This window comes from Salvelinus namaycush, chromosome 10 (genome assembly GCF_016432855.1).
Source record: "Salvelinus namaycush isolate Seneca chromosome 10, SaNama_1.0, whole genome shotgun sequence".
In the NCBI taxonomy this organism is placed as follows: Eukaryota; Metazoa; Chordata; class Actinopteri; order Salmoniformes; family Salmonidae; genus Salvelinus; species Salvelinus namaycush.
This window is the reverse complement of record NC_052316.1, coordinates 9,339,455-9,361,767: the sequence shown is the minus strand read 5'-3', so window position 1 is coordinate 9,361,767 and position 22,313 is coordinate 9,339,455. Positions and strand designations below refer to the sequence as shown.

Genomic DNA, 22,313 nt, shown 5'->3' with positions numbered 1-22,313 from the left:
TGGTGCAGCGGTCTTAGGCACTGCATCTCATTGCTAGAGGCGTCACTACACACCCTGGTTCTCTTCCGGGCTGTATCACAACTGGCCGTGATTGGGAGTCCCATAGGGCGGCGCACAATTGGCCCAGCGTCGTCCAGGTTAGGGTTTGGCCGGGGTAGGCCGTCATTGTAAATATGAATGTGTTCTTAACTGACTTGCGTAGTTACATAAAAATGGCAACAAATCCACATACCGTATAGCTGCTCTATGTCTCTGTCTGTTTCCCTATTTGTTCCAGCCCAACCTGGAGGGTTATGAGATCCATGAAGTGCCTCTGATGAAGAAGGAGGGCCAGAGCCTGGGCATCTCCATCATCGGTTACAATGCCTTTACCAGTGAAGGTAGGCCGATACCCTATACCATGTGAACTCCTAGCCCCTAATCCTAGTCCCCTAGCCCCTAACCCCTATTGCACTCAGATCTGTTATCTAATGTCACTCAATGCTTTGATGACACTGTGGTTGCGATGGATTTAAAAAAAAATGTTGTCTTGTTGCTTTATTCCCCTCTATTTATCGCTCTTTCTCTCTTCACCCCTTTCTCTCACTCCCTGATCTCTCTCTCTCTCTCTCTCTCTCTCTGATCTCTCCGCTCTTTCTCGCGCTCTTGCTCTCTGTGTGTCTCAGACGCGTTGGGAGTGTTTGTGAAGAACGTAGTTCCTGGGAGTGCAGCTGAGCAGAGCGGAAACATACGCATCCACGACAGGATCATAGCGGTGAGACCCGTAATCAGCTTTTAATGAGTGCCACCTTAATTAACCCCTAGGTGTGCATGTGCACAGTGAGGGATAGTGGCCTTTTCCACCCATTCTTGAAATGTCCCAACACAGCACTTAACACCTGATTTTAGATGATTCAATCTGAGTCAGGTTTGTTTGGGCATGGCTAGGACTCACCTAACCAACAAAACCCATACATCACAGTATAACACAACCATATCAGGCCTTTATTGTCAGGTTTCTATAGAAAAAATATGGTGTTCTCAATGACTTGTCATGTTGGCCTGTTCAATTGTGTTAGAAGAACGGGCTGGGGTAAGTACTGTTGGACTCTTCCATTGTGTCTGATGGATAGGGTGAACTAAGTAATTTTGGACTGTTCCTTTGTCAGATGGACGGGGTGAGCCTGCAGGGCTTCACTAACCAGGAAGTTCTGGAGGTGATGAAGCAGACGGGCCAGACGGTCCACCTCACCCTGGCCAGGAAGATGGCCTCGCCCAGACCCTCACTGGAGAGGTCCCTGGACAAAGGTAAGGACTATTCATCAGTCACCTGTGCGCATGAATGTATGTGTATGTGTGTGTGTATTACAAATGTGTCACTACCCCTTCTACAGCACTGTACTGTAAATCCACTAACTTCATAGAAACTATGGGCATTTCCCTTAGCGAAGTCGACAGAAATGCCAACTTCACCATCCTAACTCCACTGTCCTGGGGATCGTCCCAAATGGCACCCTATTCCCTACAGTGCCTTCAGAAAGTATTCTTGCCCCTTGACTTATTCCACATTTTGTTGTTACAGCCTGAATTCAAAATGTATTAAATATATATTTTTTTCTCACCCATCTATCTGCACACAATACCCCATAATGACAAAGTGAAAACATGTTTTTAGACATTTTTGCAAATGTATTGAAAACTAATTACAGAAATATATCTAATTTACATAAGTAGTCACACCCCTGAGTCAATACATGTTAGAATCCCCTTTGGCAGCGATTACATCTGTGAGTCATTCAGTCTCTAAGAGCTTTGCACACCTGGATTGTACAATATTTGCACATTATCCTTTTAAAAATTCTTCAAGCTCTGTCATGTTGGCTGTTGATCATTTCTTGACAGCCATTTTCAAGTCTTGCATCGATTTTCAAGCCGATTTAAGTCTATACTGTAACTAGGCCACTCCGTAACGTTCCATGTCGTCTGTGTAAGCAACTACAGTGTATATTTGGCCTTGTGTTTTAGCTTGTTGTCCTTCTGAAAGGTGAATTCCTCTCCCAGTGTCTGTTGGAAAGCAGACTGAAACAGGTTTTCTTCTAGGATTCTGCCTGTGCTTAGCTCTATTCCGTTTCTTTTTATCCTAAAAAAGCTCCATAGTCCTTGCCGATGACGAGCATACCAATAACACAATGCAGCCAGCACCATGCTTGAAAATATGAAGAGTGGTACTCAGTGATGCGTTGTTGGATTTGTCCCAAATATAACACTTAGTATTGTATTTTCTCCCCAATTTTGTGTTATCCAATTGGTAGTTAGTCTTGTCTCATCGCTGCAACTCCCGTACGGACTCGAGAGGCGAAGGTCGAGAGCCGTGCCTCCCCCGAAACCTAACCAAGCTGCACTGCTTCTTGACACAATGCCCACTTAACCCGGAAGCCAGCCGCACCAATGTGTCGGAGGAAACGCCGTACACCTGGCAACCGTGTCAGCGTGCACTGCGCTCGGCCCGCCACAGGAGTTGCTAGTGCGTGATGGGACAAGGACATCCCTGCCGGCCAAACCCTCCCCTAACTCGGATGACGCTGGGCCAATTGTGCGCCGCCCCATGGGTCTCCCGGTCGCGGCCGGCTGCGACAGAGCTTGAACTCTAACCCAGAATCTCTAGTGGCACAGCTAGAACTGCGATGCAGGGCCTTAGACCACTGCGCCGCTCGGGAGGCCCCAACACTTTGTATTTAGGACGTGAAGTTCATTTCTTGGCCTTTTTTTGTTGTAGTTTTACTGTATTGTGGAATAACTAGTTAGTATTGTAGTATAACTACGTTGTTGATCCATCCTCAGTTTTCTCCTATCAGAAGCCATTAAACTATTAAACTGTAACTGTTTTAAAGTCACCATTGGCCTCATGGTGAAATCCCTGAGTGGTTTACTTCCTCTCCAGCAACTGTTAGGAAGGACATCTGTATCTTTGTAGTGACTGGGTGTATTGATACACCATCCAAAGTCTAATTAATAACTTCACCATGCTCAAAGGGATAAAATACGTCTTACGCAAAAACTTAAGAAGCTTCTTAAGAAAAAAAAGAAATTCATAAGTACAATTCCTTAACAATATCTTAAGATTGAATGATTTTCTTATGAACTTACAAATCTAATGAAGATGTTTGTTGCTAGGCAACCGTTTTAGCTAGCTAGCTATCTAGCTAGCAATGGCAATCGTTTTAGCATATTTCTTACTGAGATTACTGTTCTAAAACATGTTATTGTGTTTAAAATAATGAATACTGAAACTTTCAGGTTAAGTTAGTTGCTTTCTCTCACTACCCTGAGTTTAAGACAAGGGTTTAGCTATTTTGGCATTTATAACATTTCTAAGGACTTTATTTTCAAGAATCTAAGTTCTTACATTTTTGCTTAAGGAGAAACATAAGAAATGGCACTAACATTTCCAAGAACCTTTTTGAGGAATAGCAACTTTGCTTAAGAAGAAAGTTAAGTCTATAGTTAAGGGGGAAAAGTAAGTTAAGAAGAAATTCCTTAAGGTTTTGTGAATCTGGGCCCTGTTCTTTGTGGTTGAATCTGTGTTTGAAATTAACTGCTCGACCTTACAATTATCTGTATGTGTTGGGTACAGAGATGAGGTAATCATAAAAAACATCATGTTAAACACTTATTGCATACAGAGTGAGTCCATGCAACGTATTATGTAAGTTGTTCAGCACTTATTTAGGCTTGCCATAACAGGGGTTGAATACTTATTGACTCAAGTCATTCATTTCAGCTTTGCATTTGTAATACTTTTTTTTTTACGTCTAAAAACATAATACACCTTTGACATTATGGTGTATTGTGTGAGAGAATCTCAATTTAAACAATTTTAAATTCAGGCTGTAACACAACACAATGTGGAAGAAGTCAAGGGGTGTGGAATAGTTTGCGTAGGCATTTTATAGGCAATAGGGTGCCATTTGGGACATGACCCTGTACAATAAGTTCATACTCCTTCCGGCCATTTCCAATTACCACCCAGCATCACAGGGGAAGATTGCGATAAGGAATGTGTTTACTTGCTCTAATTTCCAAAAAGTATCTCGTCGGCAAAGCGTCCCAAGATCTATGACCTAATTTCCTGCGACTTCTACGAGTCCGTGTCCGGTACTATTGGTCAGCCGAGCGGTGCGAGAGGTGATTTAGAAGAGCAAGTTAAGCCACAGTGTGATTCTTATCTCTCCTGGACTGCTATTGTTTCATTACACCGGTGGGGGAAAGGCATACAGTGCTAACTGAACACTGCTAGCCTTGTAAAAGTAACGCTCCATTCTATGTACACTAGTGTTGGGCGGCATCCAGATTTTCATACGCTATTGACGCCTTTCAAAATCTTACTGACTGTATTTCAAAATACCCCCCTGGACGGTATACTGCCCATGCCACCCACACACACACACACACACACACACACACACACACACACACACACACACACAAACACTGGCCTTCTGTCATGTAATGTAGTACTTGGAGGGTGTAGTATACAGTGCCTTCAGAAGGTATTCACATCCCTTTGTCCACATTTTGTTGTGTTACAGCCTGAATATAAAATTGATTATATTGAGATTTGTTTTGCCTACACCCAGATGCCCCATAATGTCAAAGTAGAATTTTGTTTTTAGATTTTCTTTTCAAATTAGTAAAAGCTGAAATGTATTTTAGTCAATAAGTAGTCAACCCATTTTGTTATGGCAAGCTTAAATAAGTTCAGGAGTCAAAATGTGCTTAACAGGTCACTTTATAAGTTGCATGGTCTCACTCTGTGTGCAATAATAGTGTTTAACATGATTTCTGAAGGACCGCTTCATCTCTTCACCCCACACATACATACAATTATCTGTAAGATCCCTCAGTCAAGCAGTGAATTTCAAACACAGATTCAACCACAAAGACCAGGGTGGTTTTCCAATGCCTCACAAAGAAGGGCATCTATTGGTAGATGGGCCAAGTTATTCATTGCACTTTGGATATCAATATACCCAGAAACTACAAAGATATAGGCCTCCTCCCTAACTCCCTTGCCGGAGAGGAAGGGACCCATTCAGGGATTTCACCATGAGACCAGTGGTGACTTTAAAACCGTATGACAACATTGTAGTTACTCCACAATAATAACTTAATTGACAGAGTGAAAAGAAGGGAGCCTCTACAGAATAATAATATTCCATAACAGCGCTAAAGTAACTGCAAAAAATGTGGCAAAGCAATTCACTTTTTGTCCTGAATACAAAGTGTTATGTTTGGGGCAAATCCAATAGAACACATTACTGAGTACCACTCCATCTTTTCAAGCGTAGTGGTTGCTGCGTCATGTTATATGAGTATGCTTTTAAACGTACTTTCCACCAGACACTGGGAGATGAATTCACCTTTCAGCAGGACAATAACCTTAAACACAAGGCCAAATCTACACTGAAATTGCTTACCAAGAAGACGGTGGATGTTCCTGAGTGTCTGAGTTGCAGTTTTGACTTGGATCTACTTGATAAATCTATGGCAAGACATGAAAATAGTTTTCTAGCAATGATTAACAACCAATTTGACAGCTTGAAGAATTTTTAAAAGAATAATGGGAAAATGTACAATACAGTTGTGGAAAGCTCTTAGACTTACTGAGAGAGACTCGCAGCTGTAATCACTGCCAAAGGTGCTTCTACAAAGTATAGACTCAGGGGTGTGAATACTTAAGTAAATAAGAGATTTCTGTATTTCCTTTTCAATAATTGTGCGATCATTTCTAAAAACATGTTTTAATTTTTTCACGGGATGTTGTGTGTAGATGGGGGCTTAATGGGGGGGGAATCTTTTTGATCAATTTCAAATTCAGGCTGTAACACAACAAAATGTGGACAAAGGGGCATGAATACTTTCTGAAGGCGCTGTATACTGGACCGGGAATCAGAAATGATTGGCGAGGACACTCCGCTACAAATATTCCCCCGGGTCGCGTATCTAGGATGAAGTAACTAAAGCACTGTGAGCAGTGAAATTATACCACTTCCTCTCAGGACATCCAAGCTGAAACTGGATATTTTTCTCCAATAGCCCACAACCAGATTTCTTCTGAAAACGTGTATTGTTGGCAGTGGGTGTAATGTCATTGAATGTGGTCGCACTCACGTGCACGCGCACACACAATGTGATTGAGTGTTCATTTGTGCAAGGCCTGGCTCAAATTGACCACAAATATCCCCAACACATGTCTTTCCAACCAGCCTTGTGTTCTGACCAGTACACTGTTTTGTCTGGCTACTGGTGTTTCATTTGATATGTCTGAACTGCACCACAGATATGACTAAATAAACAGATACGTTGTGTGTGTGTGTGTGTGTGTGTGTGTGTGTGTGTGTGTGTGTGTTGTAGTCCAGAGAGAGCCGTCCCGTGTGTCTCTGAAGAGGTCTGCAGAGATCAAAGCTCGGTCATCAGACCTGCAGAGGGCCTCCAGCGTGGCCTCCAGCGTGGCCCCCCTACTGGAGCCCACTGAGACACTTCTGATGAGCACCAGCAGAACACAGCTGGCCAGTGGTGAGCTCATCCAGCCGTCGGTCCGTCCATTAATTCGTACATTCATTCATCTAGCCATCCGTCTCTCTCTCATTCTGTCACCTCATCCTCCCAGTGCCTGGGTCAGGGCAGATCAGATCATAGAACACACGCCTCATTACTCCGTAGACGCACTCCCAGTCAGTCATCTGTTGTCTAGAGGGAGGCAGCTGCCACTTACACACACTGCGTAAACACAGCGCTGCTAGGTGACTGTTGGATAGTCGGCCACTAGGGGTCAACATCCCGGTCAACTGTTACAATGTCAGCTAACCAGGTAAGGTGTCAGTACCTGTTGCACGTTAGTGACAGAACGACAAGTCACGGTGAGCAAATATTGCTTGTCCAGATGAGGTGATCACTTTCCTTCTCTTTTATAATCCTCCCCCCATCGGTGGTCTGGCAGTTTTTCTTTCTCTTTTTAAACAGTCAGTTTAAACCTGATCCTGTATTACACCCCCCCCCCCCCCCCCCCTCTCTCGGGGTCCAGGTCATCGGCTGGCCACGCAGTCATTCAAACCCAACCATTCCATCCCCGTAAACCACTCCTCCACCCCCTCTTTCGTATTCCTCCACAGCAGGCTTGTTGGGCACTGTTACAGACATGCTACACATCCACCCTGCAAGATATACATATCAAGAAAGGCGAGAAGGGAAGAGAGGGGGGTAACGGAATAGCAGGAGGCTAGAGCTGGGTACAGGGGGAAGAGAGGGGGTAACGGAATAGCAGGAGGCTAGAGCTGGGTACAGGGGGAGAGAGGGGGTAACGGAATAGCAGGAGGCTGGAGCTGGGTACAGGGGGAAGAGAGGGGGGTAACGGAATAGCAGGAGGCTAGAGCTGGGTACAGGGGGAAGAGAGGGGGTAACGGAATAGCAGGAGGCTAGAGCTGGGTACAGGGGGAAGAGAGGGGGGTAACGGAATAGCAGGAGGCTAGAGCTGGGTACAGGGGAAGAGAGGGGGGTAACGGAATAGCAGGAGGCTAGAGCTGGGTACAGGGGGAAGAGAGGGGGGTAACGGAATAGCAGGAGGCTAGAGCTGGGTACAGGGGAAGAGAGGGGGGTAACGGAATAGCAGGAGGCTAGAGCTGGGTACAGGGGGAAGAGAGGGGGGTAACGGAATAGCAGGAGGCTAGAGCTGGGTACAGGGGGAAGAGAGGGGGTAACGGAATAGCAGGAGGCTAGAGCTGGGTACAGGGGGAAGAGAGGGGGGTAATGGAATAGCAGGAGGCTAGAGCTGGGTTCAGGGGGAAGAGAGGGGGTAACGGAATAGCAGGAGGCTAGAGCTGGGTACAGGGGGAAGAGAGGGGGGTAATGGAATAGCAGGAGGCTAGAGCTGGGTACAGGGGGAAGAGAGGGGGGTAACGGAATAGCAGGAGGCTAGAGCTGGGTACAGGGGGAAGAGAGGGGGGTAATGGAATAGCAGGAGGCTAGAGCTGGGTACAGGGGGAGAGTGTGTGTGAGGGGGGGCTCACGTTACACTTGGCCCTAATGAATCCTGACAAGACCCTTTACATGTCAAATCTCCAAAATAAAGTATTCTGTTGCCCAGGGGAACCAATACAAGCCCCATGGACAACAATGACGGCTTGTCAACGGCTTATTTCTCTGTGTGTGTGTGCATTTTGCATACATGCGTTTGTGTGTGTGCAAAATTAAAACACCATTTTGTTTGGAATTGACAGTCGTTTTGTTGTTGTGTATAATTATTAGGGATATAATCAGTGACAGACTCATTAGGCATGACGGTTTGACCATGGTTGACATGTGATTTGGGCAAAGAGAGAAGGTTTAAGATATTTGTCTCTCTATTTAAAGATGATTGCTTTGGAAGTATCACCTGAAGCAGAAATACCAAAGACATGGGATATGTCCCAAATGGGCCTAGTGGTTAGAGCGCTGGGCCAGTAACCGAAAGGTTGCTAGATCGCCCCGAGCTGACAAGGTAAAAAATCTGTCGTTCTGCCCCTGAACAAGGCAGTTAACCCACTGTTCGTAGGCCGTCATTGTAAATAAGAATTTGTTTTTAACTGACTTGCGTAGTTAAATAAAGAACATTTTCAAAAAATGGGACCCTATTCCCTATGACCCTATGGACCCTGGTCAGAAGTAGTGTACTATAAAGGGAATATGATGCCATTTGGGCTCCAGCCATACTTTGTTATGTGAGTAAGAGTCATTGAAAGTTGAAGATGTGAGAAAAGGATTCTTGTCCAGTCCACTGCAGAGCAAATGTTGGCCGATTGTCGCTTGTAGGTGTTGTGATCTGGGCTTTTGTTGTGTTACTGTAGTTCAGTGTAGCGGCACGACACCTGTTAATGGACGCCTGAACCGTCAACGTTCACAGTACATTACACTACACGCTTGCAAAAACAATATTTTATGGTAGCGCCACTGTGCCAGTAACTCAACAGTAACTCAACACTTGAACCAGCCTGATTGTGCTTGTCCAACCTAGCGCCAACACACATTTGTTCTCGGTCTCTCCCTTTTCTCATTTTTTCCTCCCTCCTTTCCCCCCCCCTTTGCAAAGCGACTGAAACTCAAGGTAAGTGTTTAGGTTCTGTGTGTGTGTGTGTGTGTGTGTGTGTGTGTTTGTGTGTGTGTGTATGTGTGTGCGCTCTCCTCTCCACTGCCTGGCCAACAGATGTCCCTTCCCTTTCTCGACATCCCAAAACAATGTATTATCGTATTTATTTAGTGAAATGTGGAGAGTAATTGCGCCGCGTCGGCGAGTGGTTAGCGACGCTAATTTATTCAGGCACAGTGCTGGAGCTCATGTCACAGGTCTTTGGGTTTTGGTGCACTGTGTTGACCGAGAGAGCGAGAGGGGCACGCAACCCGCTGCTCAAACGGTTCCGTGTGTGTGCGGGGGGGTGATTGTGGTCGGTTCAGAGGCGCTAGTACGCTCTCTGAATGTTGAGGAGTTTCTCTTTACATCTTTACACTGGTCATGAACACGCAACATAATATCTCCCTCCTCGACATCCTGCTGCTGATTTCCCCCCCCCAGGTTCGTTGTAAAGAGAGGCTGTTTCTCAGACGGTACCCTATTCCCGACCAAGTGCACTACCTTTGGTGCACTATATAGTAGCATTTGGGGCAGAACCCTTACGGTACAGTTCTGGGGGGGCAGGAATCATGCCTATTCATTTGCTTGGACTCGGAGCTACTTGTGATCCAGGAAGCAATCTTTGTCCCAAGTTTGATTTCTCACCGTGTCAAGTTTAACAGCCATGTTGACTTGGAGCCCCCAAAAAGTTGTATTCCTCTGTGTTTAACATTTCAGTCGTGGTGCTATCTAAGTGGAGGGAATGAGTGTCTCACTCGCACTAGGACAGGCCATTTCTACTGAGGCGCGCACCACACAAACACACACACACACACGTGCGCAAGCACTGCACCGCATGCACACAGAATTGTTTTCAACCTTGAATCAATCTTGTTTGATTCATTTCAGATGGCGAAATCTCACTCAAAAAAGACTCATCACAAATATTTGACTACTTTAGCAATGTCATCGTATTTCCAGGCACTATAGTGTAATTTCGACTAAACAGTAGTTAGCCTCGTCATAGTAATGTAATTTTAATGGATACACCACAGACTGTGTAAATGGAATAGAATGAAGTGGAACACAGAGTATCTCTGATAGTGGGCAACATGTAAAAACACGTCTTCAACCGACCATTGTAATGGCACGGTCACTTTCAATTCACTCAAATGCACGAATCGCCTAGTTATTTTGCAGCCTGGGTGCCAATCTGTTTCTGCTCTCTTGCCAACTCCTTTTGGAATTGTCATGTTTGGCTTGACAATGGAGTAGGCAAAAAGCACAAACATATCTGGGACCAGGCTAGCTCTTTTTACACAGAGACACACACACAAACCTCAACCCAATGTCCCGTCCCTGCACCCCAATGTCCCAATACATGCATCTCTTGAAGGTATTTATGCCACAGTTATTAACATTCCTCCTAGCGTCAACACTGTCACTGTGTCTTTCAGCTATGGAGGGAGTCTCTCTGTCTGAGCTGGAGCTGAGGGCCAAATGGGAGCAGGCCCTGGGGCCAGAGTACGACGTTCTGGTAAGCAGTTCGTTAGGCGGAATAAGCACTGTTGGTAGCTTTTTTTATTTGCTGACGCATGAGACTGGGTCATAGTGTCTACGTTGTCATGGAAGGAGTTATATAGTGCCATTGTTTGTGTCCTTCCCAGGTGGTTGAACTGGACCCTGTCATCGAAGATGACGCTGAGCTACAGAAGTACTCCAAGGTTACAACCAGTTACACGCTCAATATGATGCCAAATGCCACACAGTTCCCCTTATTAAAAACCTCCACAGTTCTCCAAGGCCTAATAAAGTATTCTATTCTTTTCTAGCTTCTTCCCATCCACACCATGCGTCTGGGGGTTGAGTTGGACTCGTTCGACGGCCACCACTATGTCTCTTCTGTGGCCCCTGAGGGCCCCGTGGCCAAACACGGGCTCCTGAGACCAGAGGACGAACTACTGGAGGTACTGTACTGGCAGGCATTACTGCCTCCCATCAACACACACGTCTGATAACACACACGTACACATACATACACACACACTAGCACTTAGGGCAACATTTTCCTTGTCCAAGTAAATTGAGGGGTTGAGGGAGGGAGAGAGTAGAGAGGGAGGCAGTAGAGGAGAGGGAGAGAGGCAGGCAGGCAGGCAGGCAGGAGAGGGAGACTTTGTTCTACCCCCTACCTATCCCCTCTTCCTGCCCCCCTCCCTGGCACGGCTTGGTGCTGCTTCACCACTGTGCCCTCAGCCTGTTGCTGTTGGCAGTCCTGACATAAGCAGAGGCAACCACCATGGCACAGGAGGGGGAAATCCTGACATCAGAGGGTAGGAGAGCCAAATCCATGGATTAAAATGCCTGGTTTTTACACGACCATAACCCTCTGTACTAGTGTAGCTCGATCTACACCTGCGTTTTTCGAGCGGGTCTGTGAATTGAACGCAAGTCTCCCAGTAACACCGGAGGGTTAGGCCTGGTCTCCCCTACATCACTGGGCAAATGGCACATACAGTAGCAGCCATCGCCGGGCTCTCCAGTCACTCTCGTGCAACCCGTTCCATTAAACAGCAATCAAGTAGACCAGCGGCTCCCTGAGTCCCCTCACTGAGAATAGTGCCATACCTCTGTGGCGGCCCCTCTGATCAGCCCCCCCCCACACACACACACACACACACACACACACACACACACACACACACACACACACACATGCAAAGGCGCGCGTATGAACGCACACCTACAGTATACTCCCACAACTCCTTTGGGCTCCTACATCTCTTTTGGTTCACTTCATTACGAGAGAGCACCTTTGTTGAGGGGTGTTTGAAGTCACAAATTGACTCCATTCATTCCAGCCATAAACTGTCCATTAGCTGATGTCTCATCTTCCCTTTTGAAAGCAGAGCATAAGACCGTTGTCTTTGGTGCAACAGCCTATACACGGTTGGCTGTGTATTTACTCGAAGTGTGTGTGTGTGTGTGTGTGTGTGTGTGTGTGTGTGTGTGTGTGTGTGTGTGTGTGTGTGTGTGTGTGTGTGTGTGTGTGTGTGTGTGTGTGTGTGTGTGTGTGTGTGTGTGTGTGTGTGTGTGTGTGTGTGTGTGCACGCTCTGCAGGTGAATGTAGTGCTTCTCTGTGTGTCTTGCCTATTAACGAGGTGTGTGTGTACGCCGTCTTAAGTGAATTTCATGTACAAATGCACGTTTACTTAGGGAAGGTGTGTGTGTCCAGGTGAACGGGGTGCAGCTGTACGGCAAGTCGAGGCGCGAGGCAGTGGCGTTCCTGCGTGAGGTTCCCCCTCCCTTCACCCTGGTGTGCTGCAGACACCTGACAGAGGACGACTCAGACTATCAACCAGACCGCCAAGACGAGTGGCGCTCGCCCAGCCCTGCCGTCAGCTTGTCTGAGGTCAGCACGCACACATACACAGGAACACACACACTCCCAACTCGACACACACACAAATTATAGTCTATGTCCTCCTGTGTTCTTCTAATCTAGCTTGAAGCCAAGCTGTCCTCTGTGTTGATAAGTCAGGCCTACCTCCGGGACAATGACAGTGAACAACCTCAGGTAGGCTAGTTCATAACTTCTCCTCAAAATGCTGACTCATGCTGTATCGTACGACTCATAGATAATGACAGTGACCAGGATAGGTTGAAGTCACTGTTGTAGTACTACAATACCCACGATGCTCTGCACACCATATCAAGATGTTCCTGAAGCTAACATTATGGTGTCAATACGTGTGTATCCTCTCTTCCACCCACCAGGACCACGTGACCCTGCAGGAGGTGTCGGATGAGGAGCCGGAGGAGCCAGCGCCCACGTACCCCAGCCAGCAGGAGGAGATGCAGCAGGGGAAGAGAGGGGAAGAGGAGGAGGAGGATGAAGAGGGAGAGCTGGCTCTGTGGTCCCCAGACATTCAGTTGTTGGAGCTGGAGAAGGGAGAGAGAGGCCTGGGCTTCAGCATCCTGGACTACCAGGTAGGGAGTTGCTGCTGTACCTCCTCCGCCCCTCGCACCCCTCTTCTCTCTACATCTCTCCAACTGTACCTCTTCTGTCTCTTTCTTTCCAGGTTCTTTCTCCCCTTTCCCTCTCCTCCCTCCCCTAACTCCTCTCCTCTGTCTTCCTCTCTTCTTCTCTCTCCTCCTGTCAGCTCTCCCTCTCTTCCTATAATTTGGGAAGGAATGTGAACTGTAGAAGGGAGAACGTGAGAGCCTGATCTCCATACCAACATCGGTGACCCCTGCAAAGGGCTCTGCAGACAAATTGATAAATTCATTAATGACAAGGCTTAGGGCGATCAAGGGCGGATGAGTACCGGTGGGGGTGGTGAGGGTGCGAGCTCCAAGGGACTGTTTGAGGTCCCATCTGTGACCGGAGTGGGAAAAAGCAGAGTAAAGCCTAGGTTGTTTTCATTAGAGCACACGGCAGCAAAGCGTTGTGCAACGGAAATCGGAAAACAAGCGTTTTATTATTGGACCACGCCTTGGTATTCTCTCGCCGTTTGTTTTTCTTCTTCCCTTCGGTGCCTAATGAATACGACCCAGACCAAAGCCCAGTGGTGGATAAAGTACTTAATTGTCATACTTGAGTAAAAGTTAAAGATACCTTAATAGAAAATAACTCAAGTAAAAGTGAGTCACACTGTAAAATACTACTTGAGTAAAAGTCTCTTTTCGCCTGTCGTCCGATCACAGAAGGGAAGGGAAACGTGCATGGCAGTGTCACTAGTCATCAGGTTGGGGACAACAAAATGAAACGGTCTGTTGTTGGGCTTGGCAAGGTGCCGCGGTGTTACCTGGAGCCGGGCCAATCCCAGACATCACACCCGTCAGAGCCAGGCACCCAGCTCCGTCGGGTTTCACTGTGACTGGAGAGTATATGAACTATAACAAGGCTCTAACCACAGGCAGTATGCACAGTAGAACTGTAAATGCACTATGATCACTACATTAGACCTTTGGGCGCTGTTCATTCAAAACCTGATAACCAAGTGTCCTTTAAGTTATCTTTTCTTTATAACAGAACGTAATTAAAACGTACTGTTAATATAAATAAAATAACAATGTGCCTCCGGTGTGAAACAAAGAACTTGCCAATAAGCTCACTCAAAGGCAAGGGAAGAAACCCCAGAATCTGTATATCGAAGCATTGTCACTTTAACTCTACCTACATGTACATATTACCTTAGTTACCTCGACTAACCGGTGCCCCCGCACATTGACTCTGTACCAGTACTCCCTGTATATAGCCTCGCTACTGTTATTTCACTGCTGCTTTTTTTTTTCCTTATCTATTTTTTACCTCACACTTTTTCTTAAAACTGCATTGTTGGTTAAGCATTTCACTGTAAGGTCTACCTTCACCTGTTGTATTCGGCGAGTGTGAAAATAAAACATGTATTTGATGTACAGCGGTTGATTGAATAAGGTCCTTAATTACACTGAACAAAAATATAAATGCAAAATGTAAAGTGTTGGTCCCATGTTTCATGAGCTGAAACAAAAGATCCCGGACATTTTCCATATGCGCCCCCAAAAAAATGTACACAAATTTGTTTACTTCCCTGTTATTGAGCATTTCTCCTTTGCCAAGATAATCCGTCCACCTGACAGGTGTGGCATATCAAGATTTAACAGCATAATCATTACACAGATGCATCTTGTGCTGAGGACAATAAAAGGCCACTCTAAAATGTGTAGCTTTGTCACACAACAGAAGGCCAAAGATGTCTAAGTTTTGAGGAAGTGTGCCATTGGCATGCACACAGCAGGAATGTCGACCAGAGCTTTTGCCTGATCATTTAATGTTAATTTCTCTACCATTAGCCACCTCCAGTGTCGTTTTAGAGAATTTGTCAGTACGTCCAACCGGGCCTCAACCGTAGACTGCGTGTATGGCGTTCATGTGGGCGAGCAGTTTGCTGATGTAAGTGTTGTGAACAGAGTGGCCCGTGGTTTTGTTACGGGCAGGCATAAGCTACGGACAACGAACACCATTGCATTTTATCGATGGCAATTTGAAAGCACATAGATACTGTGACAAGATCATGAGGCCCGTTGTCATGACATGCATCCACCGCCATCACCTCATGTTTCAGCATGATCTGTACACAATTCCTGGATGGTGAAAATGTCCCAGTTATTCCAGGGCCTGCATACTCACCAGACATGTCACCCATTGAGCATGTTTGGGATGCTCTGGATGGACGTGCACAACACCATTTCCCTCCAATATCCAGTGATTTCGCAAAGCCATTGAAGAGTGGGGCAACATTCCACAGGCCACAATCAACAGCCTGATCAACTCTATGAGAAGGAGTGTCGCTCTGATGAGGCAAATGGTGGTCACACCAGATACTGACTGGTTTTCTGATCCACGCACCTACCTTTTTTTTTAAGGTGTCTGTGGCCAACAGATGCATATCTGTATTCCCAGTCATGTGAAATCCATAGATTAGGGCCTAATGAATTTATTTCAATTGACTAATTTCCTTATATGAACTGTAACTCAGTAAAATCTTTGAAATTGTAGCATGTTGGCGTTTATATTTTTGTTCTGTATACTTCCCACCAGGGTTATATTCGAGGTTTACAACAATTCAATTCAAGCAGAAAGGATGTGCTTTGAATAATCATCTCTCTCCTAATATTTACCTAGAGGCCAGTAAATGACTGAAATGTAATGACGCAGCGCCCGAGTCTGAAATGAGCCAAGTTGAACACTAAAGATCACACTTTAATGACACCACATTCTTCTTCTCTATCGTGGGATCTAGCTAGTACAAGGGATAGTTTGAACGCTGATAGAATGACATTGCTGATTTAATAGCGGTAAGATGAGCAGCAACCGTTCAATACGGTCATTATGGATGAACGAAATCACAAAGAACAGAGTCGAACGGAGTCGCTCACAAATGAACTGAAGAAGAATCCATTGGACATATACACTACATGACCAAAACTATGTGGACACCTGCTCTTCTAACATCTCGTTCCAACATCATGGGCATTAATATGGAGTTGGTCCCCCCTTTGCTGTGATAGCAGCCTTCACTCTTCTTGGAAGGCTTTTCACAAGATGTTGGAACATTGCTGCGGGGACTTCCATTCAGCCACAAGAGCATTAGTGAGGTCGGGCACTGATGTTGCGTGAATAGGCCTGGCTCGCAGTCGGCGTTCCAATTCAGCCCAAAGATGTTCGATGGGGTCGAGGTCAGGGCTCTGTGAAGGCCAGTCAAGTTCTTCCACACCGATCTCGACAAACCATTTCTGTATGGACCTCGCTTTGTGCATGGGCCTATTGTCATGCTGACACAGGGAAGGCCCTTCCCAAAACTGTTGCCACAAAGTTGGAAGCACAGAATCGTCTAGAATGTCATTGTATGCTGTCGCTTTAACATTTCCCTTCACTGCAACAGTCCCAGACCATTATTCCTCCTGCACAAAACTTTACAGTTGGCACTATGCATTGGGGCAGGTAGCGTTATCCTGGCATGCGCCAAACCTAGATTTATCCGTCGTACTGCCAGATGGCAAAGCATGTTCTATCACGCCAGAGAAAGTGTTTCCACTGCTCCAGAGTCCAATTTACACCACTCCAACCGACGCTTGGCATTGAGCATGATGATCTTAGGCTTGTGTGCGGCTGCTCGGCCAATAAAACCCAGTTCATGAAGCTCCCGACGAACAGTTCTTGTGCTGACATTACTTCCAGAGGCAGTTTGGAACTCTGTAGTGAGTGTTGCAACCGAGGACAGAATATCTTTACGCAATACATGCTTCAGCACTTGGCGGTCCCGTTCTTGTGTGGCCTACCACTTCGCGGCTGAGCCGTTGTTGCTCTTAGATGTTTCCAATTCACAATGACCACACTTAGTTGACTGGGGCAGCTCTAGCAGGGCAGAAATTTGACAAACTAACTTTTTGGCTGGGTGGCATCCTACAGTGCATTCGGGAAGTATTCAGACTCCTTGACTTTTTCCACATTTTGTTACATTACAGCCTTATCCAAAAATGTATTAAATGTTTTTTCCCCCCTGTCAATCTACACTATCCTATGATGACAAAGCACAAACAGGTTTTTAGAAATGTTTGCAATAAACTGAAGTATTACATTTACATAAGTATTCTGACCCTTTACTCAGTAATTTGTTGAAGCACCTTTGGTAGCAATTACAGCTTTGAGTCTTCTTGGGTATGATGCTACAGGCTAGGCACACCTGTATTTGGGGAGTTTCCCCATTCTTCTCTGCAGATCCTCTCAAGCTCTGTCAGGTTGGATGGGGAGCATCACTGCACAGCTATTTTCAGGTCTCTCCAGATATGTTCGGTCAGGTTCAAATCCGGACTCTGGCTGGGCCGCTCAAGCCACTCCTGCGTTGTCTTGGCTGTGTGCTTAGGGTCGTTGTCCTGTTGGAAGGTGAACCTTTGCCCCAGTCGGAGGTCCTAAGCGCTCTGGAGCAGGATTTCATCAAGGATCTCGCTGTACTTTGCTCCATTCATCTTTCCTTCGATCCTGACTAGTCTCCCAGTCCCTGCTGCTGAAAAACATCCCCACAGCATGATGCTGTCACCGCCATGCTTCACCGTAGGGATGGTGCCGGGTTTCCTCCAGGCGTGACACTTGGCATTCTGGAATGTTCTCCCATCTCCACAGAGCAACTCTCACCTACCTGACCAAGGCCCTTCTCCCCCGAATGCTCAGTTTGGCAGGGCGACCAGCTATAGGAAGAATCTGGGTGGTACCAAACTTCTTCCATTCAAGAATGATTGAAGGCCACACCTTCAACACTGCGGAAATGTTTTTGTAGCCTTTCCTAGATCTGTGCCCCGACACAGTCCTGTCTCGGAGCTCTACTGAGAATTCCTTCCACCTCACGGCTTGGTTTTTGCTCTGACATGCACTGTCAACTGTGGGACCTTATATAGACAGGTGTTTGCCTTTCCAAATCATGGCCAATCTATTTAATTTACCACAGGTGGACTCCAATCAAGTTGTTGAAACATCTCAAGGATGATCAATGGAAACAGGATGAACCTGAGCTCAATTTCGAGGGTTTGAATATTTATGTAAATAAGGTATTTCTGTCTTTGTTTTTGCTAACATTTCTAAAAACCTGTTTTTGCCTTGCGATTATGGGGTGTTGTGTGTAGATTGATGAAGAAACTTTGATTTACTCAGTTTTAGAATAAGGCTGTAACGTAACAATGTGGAAAAAGTCAAGGGGTCTGAATATTTATTTTGAGCCAAGGCCACAAATAAGTCACTCAGCGTTATGCTGACAAATATAGCTTTATGCTGCAAAATAGCCTACTAAATAAGCCAAGTCTAAACAAATATATTAAATTGTCTAAATAAACTTCTATGTTTCAAAAATAAATGAAGTATTTCAGGTCTTGAAAATATGGCCAACCTTTTTCCCTTCCCTATCCTCGCTGGACTCTCTTTCATTCAGTTTTTCTTCACATCAGCAACGGAGGACCCAGTTTATGTAGAGAGGCTATCACTCTTTCACATTGTGGTAAATATAGCCAGTTTGTTATTTATCATTATTTCTTTGTTTTAGAGGGAGAGAAACCAAAAGGCCACCATGCCTATTCTCGAAAATCGTCAGTCCACATGTCAATTGTCGTTGCGCCATTGTATTTACCCAAGTTCTCTCTCTCAACTCCGCCAGCAATTATTTTATACAAGCTCCCCCTTGTGGTAGTGAGGTGCAATGACAGAATGCCACCTTCTTCCACAAACGGTCGCGGCATAAGCTCAAAACCTTTAATTGAGGAACCACTGTTCTTTCTGAAGGTGCTGTACATTCAAAAATATAACATTTAAAATGTAATGACATTAAACTCAAAAGACATGTCTGGATCAAGTGCCATTCTGTAACTTTGGCTAATACGCCTTATTTTTTTCCCCGCGATATCGTTTTGGTATCGAGTATTGTGATGGTATCTAGTATTGTGATACTCAACCTGGTATCGAAGTAAAAACACTACATCTTTCAATAACAGACATACCTCTTCCCTTCTTCGCTTTGTCAATATGACTGGACCATGATAACTGACCTATCCAGTGTTAGTCCTAGGAGTTCAGCTTTTTCAACTTGTTCAACTTGTTCAATTGTCACACTCTTTATACACAACTCCAGTTGAGGTTTAGGCCTAAGAGAATGCTTTGAACCAAATACAATGCTTTTGGTTTTAGATGTATTTAAGACCAGTTTATTGTTAACTACCCATTCTGACACTGACTGTAACTCATTGTTAAGAGTCTCTGTGAGCTCACTGGCTGTAGGTGCTGATGTGTAGTGTGTGCAATCATCAGCATATGTAGTCATTTTAGCTTCTTGTCAAGTGCCAAATCATTTGTAAAAAAATAAATAATGAAGAGTAACAGCCCAAGGCAACTGCCCTGAGGGATACCACACTGTACATATCTGATGTTAGAGAAGCTGCCGATAAAAATACTCTTGAGTTATTTTGGATAAGTAACTCTCCAACCACGTGATGTAAAGCCATAAGTGAGTTTTTTAAAATCAAATTATGATCAATAACACCGAAGGCTGCACTGAAATCTAACAATACAGCTATCATCTTATTATCCGTTTATTTTAGCCAATTATCAGTCGGTGCATTACAAGTTGAGTGCCCTTCCCTATATGCATGCTGTAAGTCAATGTGCACGCGGAGGAGAGAGAGAGGTGCATTCTGAAGGCGTCTGCATACATACAGTGCCTAAAAGTATTCACACCCCTTGACTCTTTCCACATTTTGTTATGTCACAGCCTGAATTTGAAATTGATTAAATTAAGATTTTGTTTATGGCCTTCACACAATACCCCATAATGTCAAAGGTGCTTTTACAAATGATTGCCTCAAAGGTGTGAATACTTATGCAAATTCCACATTTCTGTATTTAATTTTCAATACATTTGCAAAATTGTTTAACATGTTTTCACTTTGTCATTATGGTGTATTGTGTGTAGATGGGTGAGCCGTTTTGTTTTAAGACATTTTGAATTAATTCAGTAACACAACAAAATATGGAATAATTCAAGGGGTGTGAATACTTTCGGAAGGTACTGTATGTGTGCCACATTTCTCTCTGTGTGTGGGTGTTGTGTGTGTTGTGGGTGCATGGTGTGCATCTTGCTAGCTGTCACTCAAATGGTGAGGGACTGAAGCTCATTGGTTCAACTTGAGTTGCTAGGGGGAAAATGGTGCAGCACAGCTTCCAGAAAAACTGTTGCTTTCAAACTAGGGATTTCGTGGCTAATTGAGGTAAGACTAATTCTGCTCATAGATTATACATGCACGAACTACACATTGACATATCCAGCCCAAAGCGGGAGGTTTAAAAAAATACGTAGTCATTTTCAAAGTTCCAGATCATGACTTGAATCTGCACAAATGACAAGTTAATTAGTGTGTAACCGAACGTGGCAGGTGTAACAGAAACGCCTGAAACGTACTCGACGAGACGATAAAACACTGTTCAACCAATCCGGTAAATGTGTCGCCTTTTGTTAACGTCCAAAAGCGTAAGTCGCGTCACAGGCTCTGCGTCACAGGCTCTCTTTCCATTTCCCCTGAAAAGCATCCGGTTGTTGGGGGCATGGCAGAGGCTAATAAGTGGGTGATGGTGATTTGAGAACCGAAGTGGGGGGACAAGAAACAGGCTATATTGGACAGATCCATCTTATGTGGCTCAATCAGGAGCAGATTTTAATTTAGAGTTGAGCATGTGTTAACGTAACAAATGTCAGTGCATCAAATCGATTCGTTCCCTAATCAAGCCGAATCGCCTCAAACTAAAGCGTGTCGTTCCTGTATCGTACCAGAGCCCATGTATCTAGATGCATATCGAATCGTCTTGAAAGGGCACATCCCTAATGGCTACCTCTTAGGCACGGTTCAAAATCTTTGCTGATGGAGCAAGAGATTTGCGATGCGGCATGTTGGGCTACCACTCGTACATTTTTGAGGTTTTACCGATTTGGATGTCACTGAACTTTCATCTGCGCATACTGTCCTCTGTGTCGGAGCCTCCGAGGGATTATACTGTTGGGACTACCCTGGCTTCGGAGAGCATGTCTGTGATATGGGAGTTGGCCACATCCCGCTGTGAGAAATGGAATGACTATTTGAAATAGAAATGATGGTTACTTCCGTGACCCCGGTTCTTTGATAATGGAGTGAGATGTCTCACCGCTGCAAGAGCGCAAGGAAGAGACGTGCTTGATAATGACCAGAGGGCGGGCGAGTGGTCAGACGTTGTGTGATTGGGCCTTCCCAGTAGTGATCTGCCTATCAGCGAATCCCAATGTGAGACATCTTACTCTATTATCAGAGAACCGGGGTTACGGAAGTAACCCTAAGCTATAAGGCCCCTTGTGTTTCAGAGTAACCGTATCCTGGGGCCTTAAATCCTTAAATATAGGCATAGCTTCACCTCCAGGACCTCATTCACTTCCCTCCCTATCCTTCTCTCCCTCTCCTCCATCCCTATATCGGCCAGCTGAGCCCTCACTGTCGATACCACTCTGCCTGCCTGCCTGTCTGTCTGAAAGTGGCGGTGTTTGTGTATATGTGCACGTGTGCTAGTGCTGAGCGATTTAACCGACATTTTACGTTTTTTAAACTATTGTCCGACATCGGTTCAATTACTTGAATTCCATTTTGTTTTTGTTTTTCTGTGAGCTTAATGCGCAAATCGCAAAGTATCTCTAGAGGTATATCAGATCCAGCGTGAACTGTGTGACATTGTAGTTTCCAACAGATCAATATTTGACATAGTTTAGCGCATACAACGGGGTAATGAACTACAATGACCATAATCCATTGCACATCTGCTTGTCCGGTCTGTGTTCTCTTTAACGACTGCTTCGGAAGGGAGAAGAATACGAGATTTGGAGGTGATGTAGAGAGCAGGTATCTCTACCTGAAAATACATGATCTAAGTGATTTGATAGTTGGTATTCAGCAGTCATAAATGTATGCCTTGTTTACTTTGAAGACCTACAAAATAGGAATTTTGTTAGACAGCAGCACTATAGAGAGGAGATGATGACTTGGAATGAAATAATAAAGTCAACAAATAAGGCATACAGTGATGGTTAATAAGTGATAAGCAGTAATGGGCCGTCACTTACCATCATGGGACTTGTATTAATTGTTTTGTTCT

General features: G+C 45.1%; 1 protein-coding gene across 6 annotated transcripts in view; it reads left to right on the top strand.

Annotated features, from left to right (window-relative positions):
* The window catches only part of patj (PATJ crumbs cell polarity complex component), a 166,576-nt gene that overhangs the window by 22,453 nt on the left and 121,810 nt on the right, over positions 1-22,313 (top strand). For all 6 annotated transcript variants that reach the window (XM_039002140.1, XM_039002141.1, XM_039002139.1 and 3 more), the window contains exons 9-18: positions 278-380; positions 666-754; positions 1,149-1,287; positions 6,394-6,555; positions 10,579-10,658; positions 10,789-10,845; positions 10,954-11,088; positions 12,354-12,530; positions 12,624-12,695; positions 12,896-13,108. In XM_039002140.1, coding sequence (XP_038858068.1) covers positions 278-380; positions 666-754; positions 1,149-1,287; positions 6,394-6,555; positions 10,579-10,658; positions 10,789-10,845; positions 10,954-11,088; positions 12,354-12,530; positions 12,624-12,695; positions 12,896-13,108 — 1,227 coding nt within the window. The remainder of the gene's footprint in view (positions 1-277; positions 381-665; positions 755-1,148; positions 1,288-6,393; positions 6,556-10,578; positions 10,659-10,788; positions 10,846-10,953; positions 11,089-12,353; positions 12,531-12,623; positions 12,696-12,895; positions 13,109-22,313) is intronic.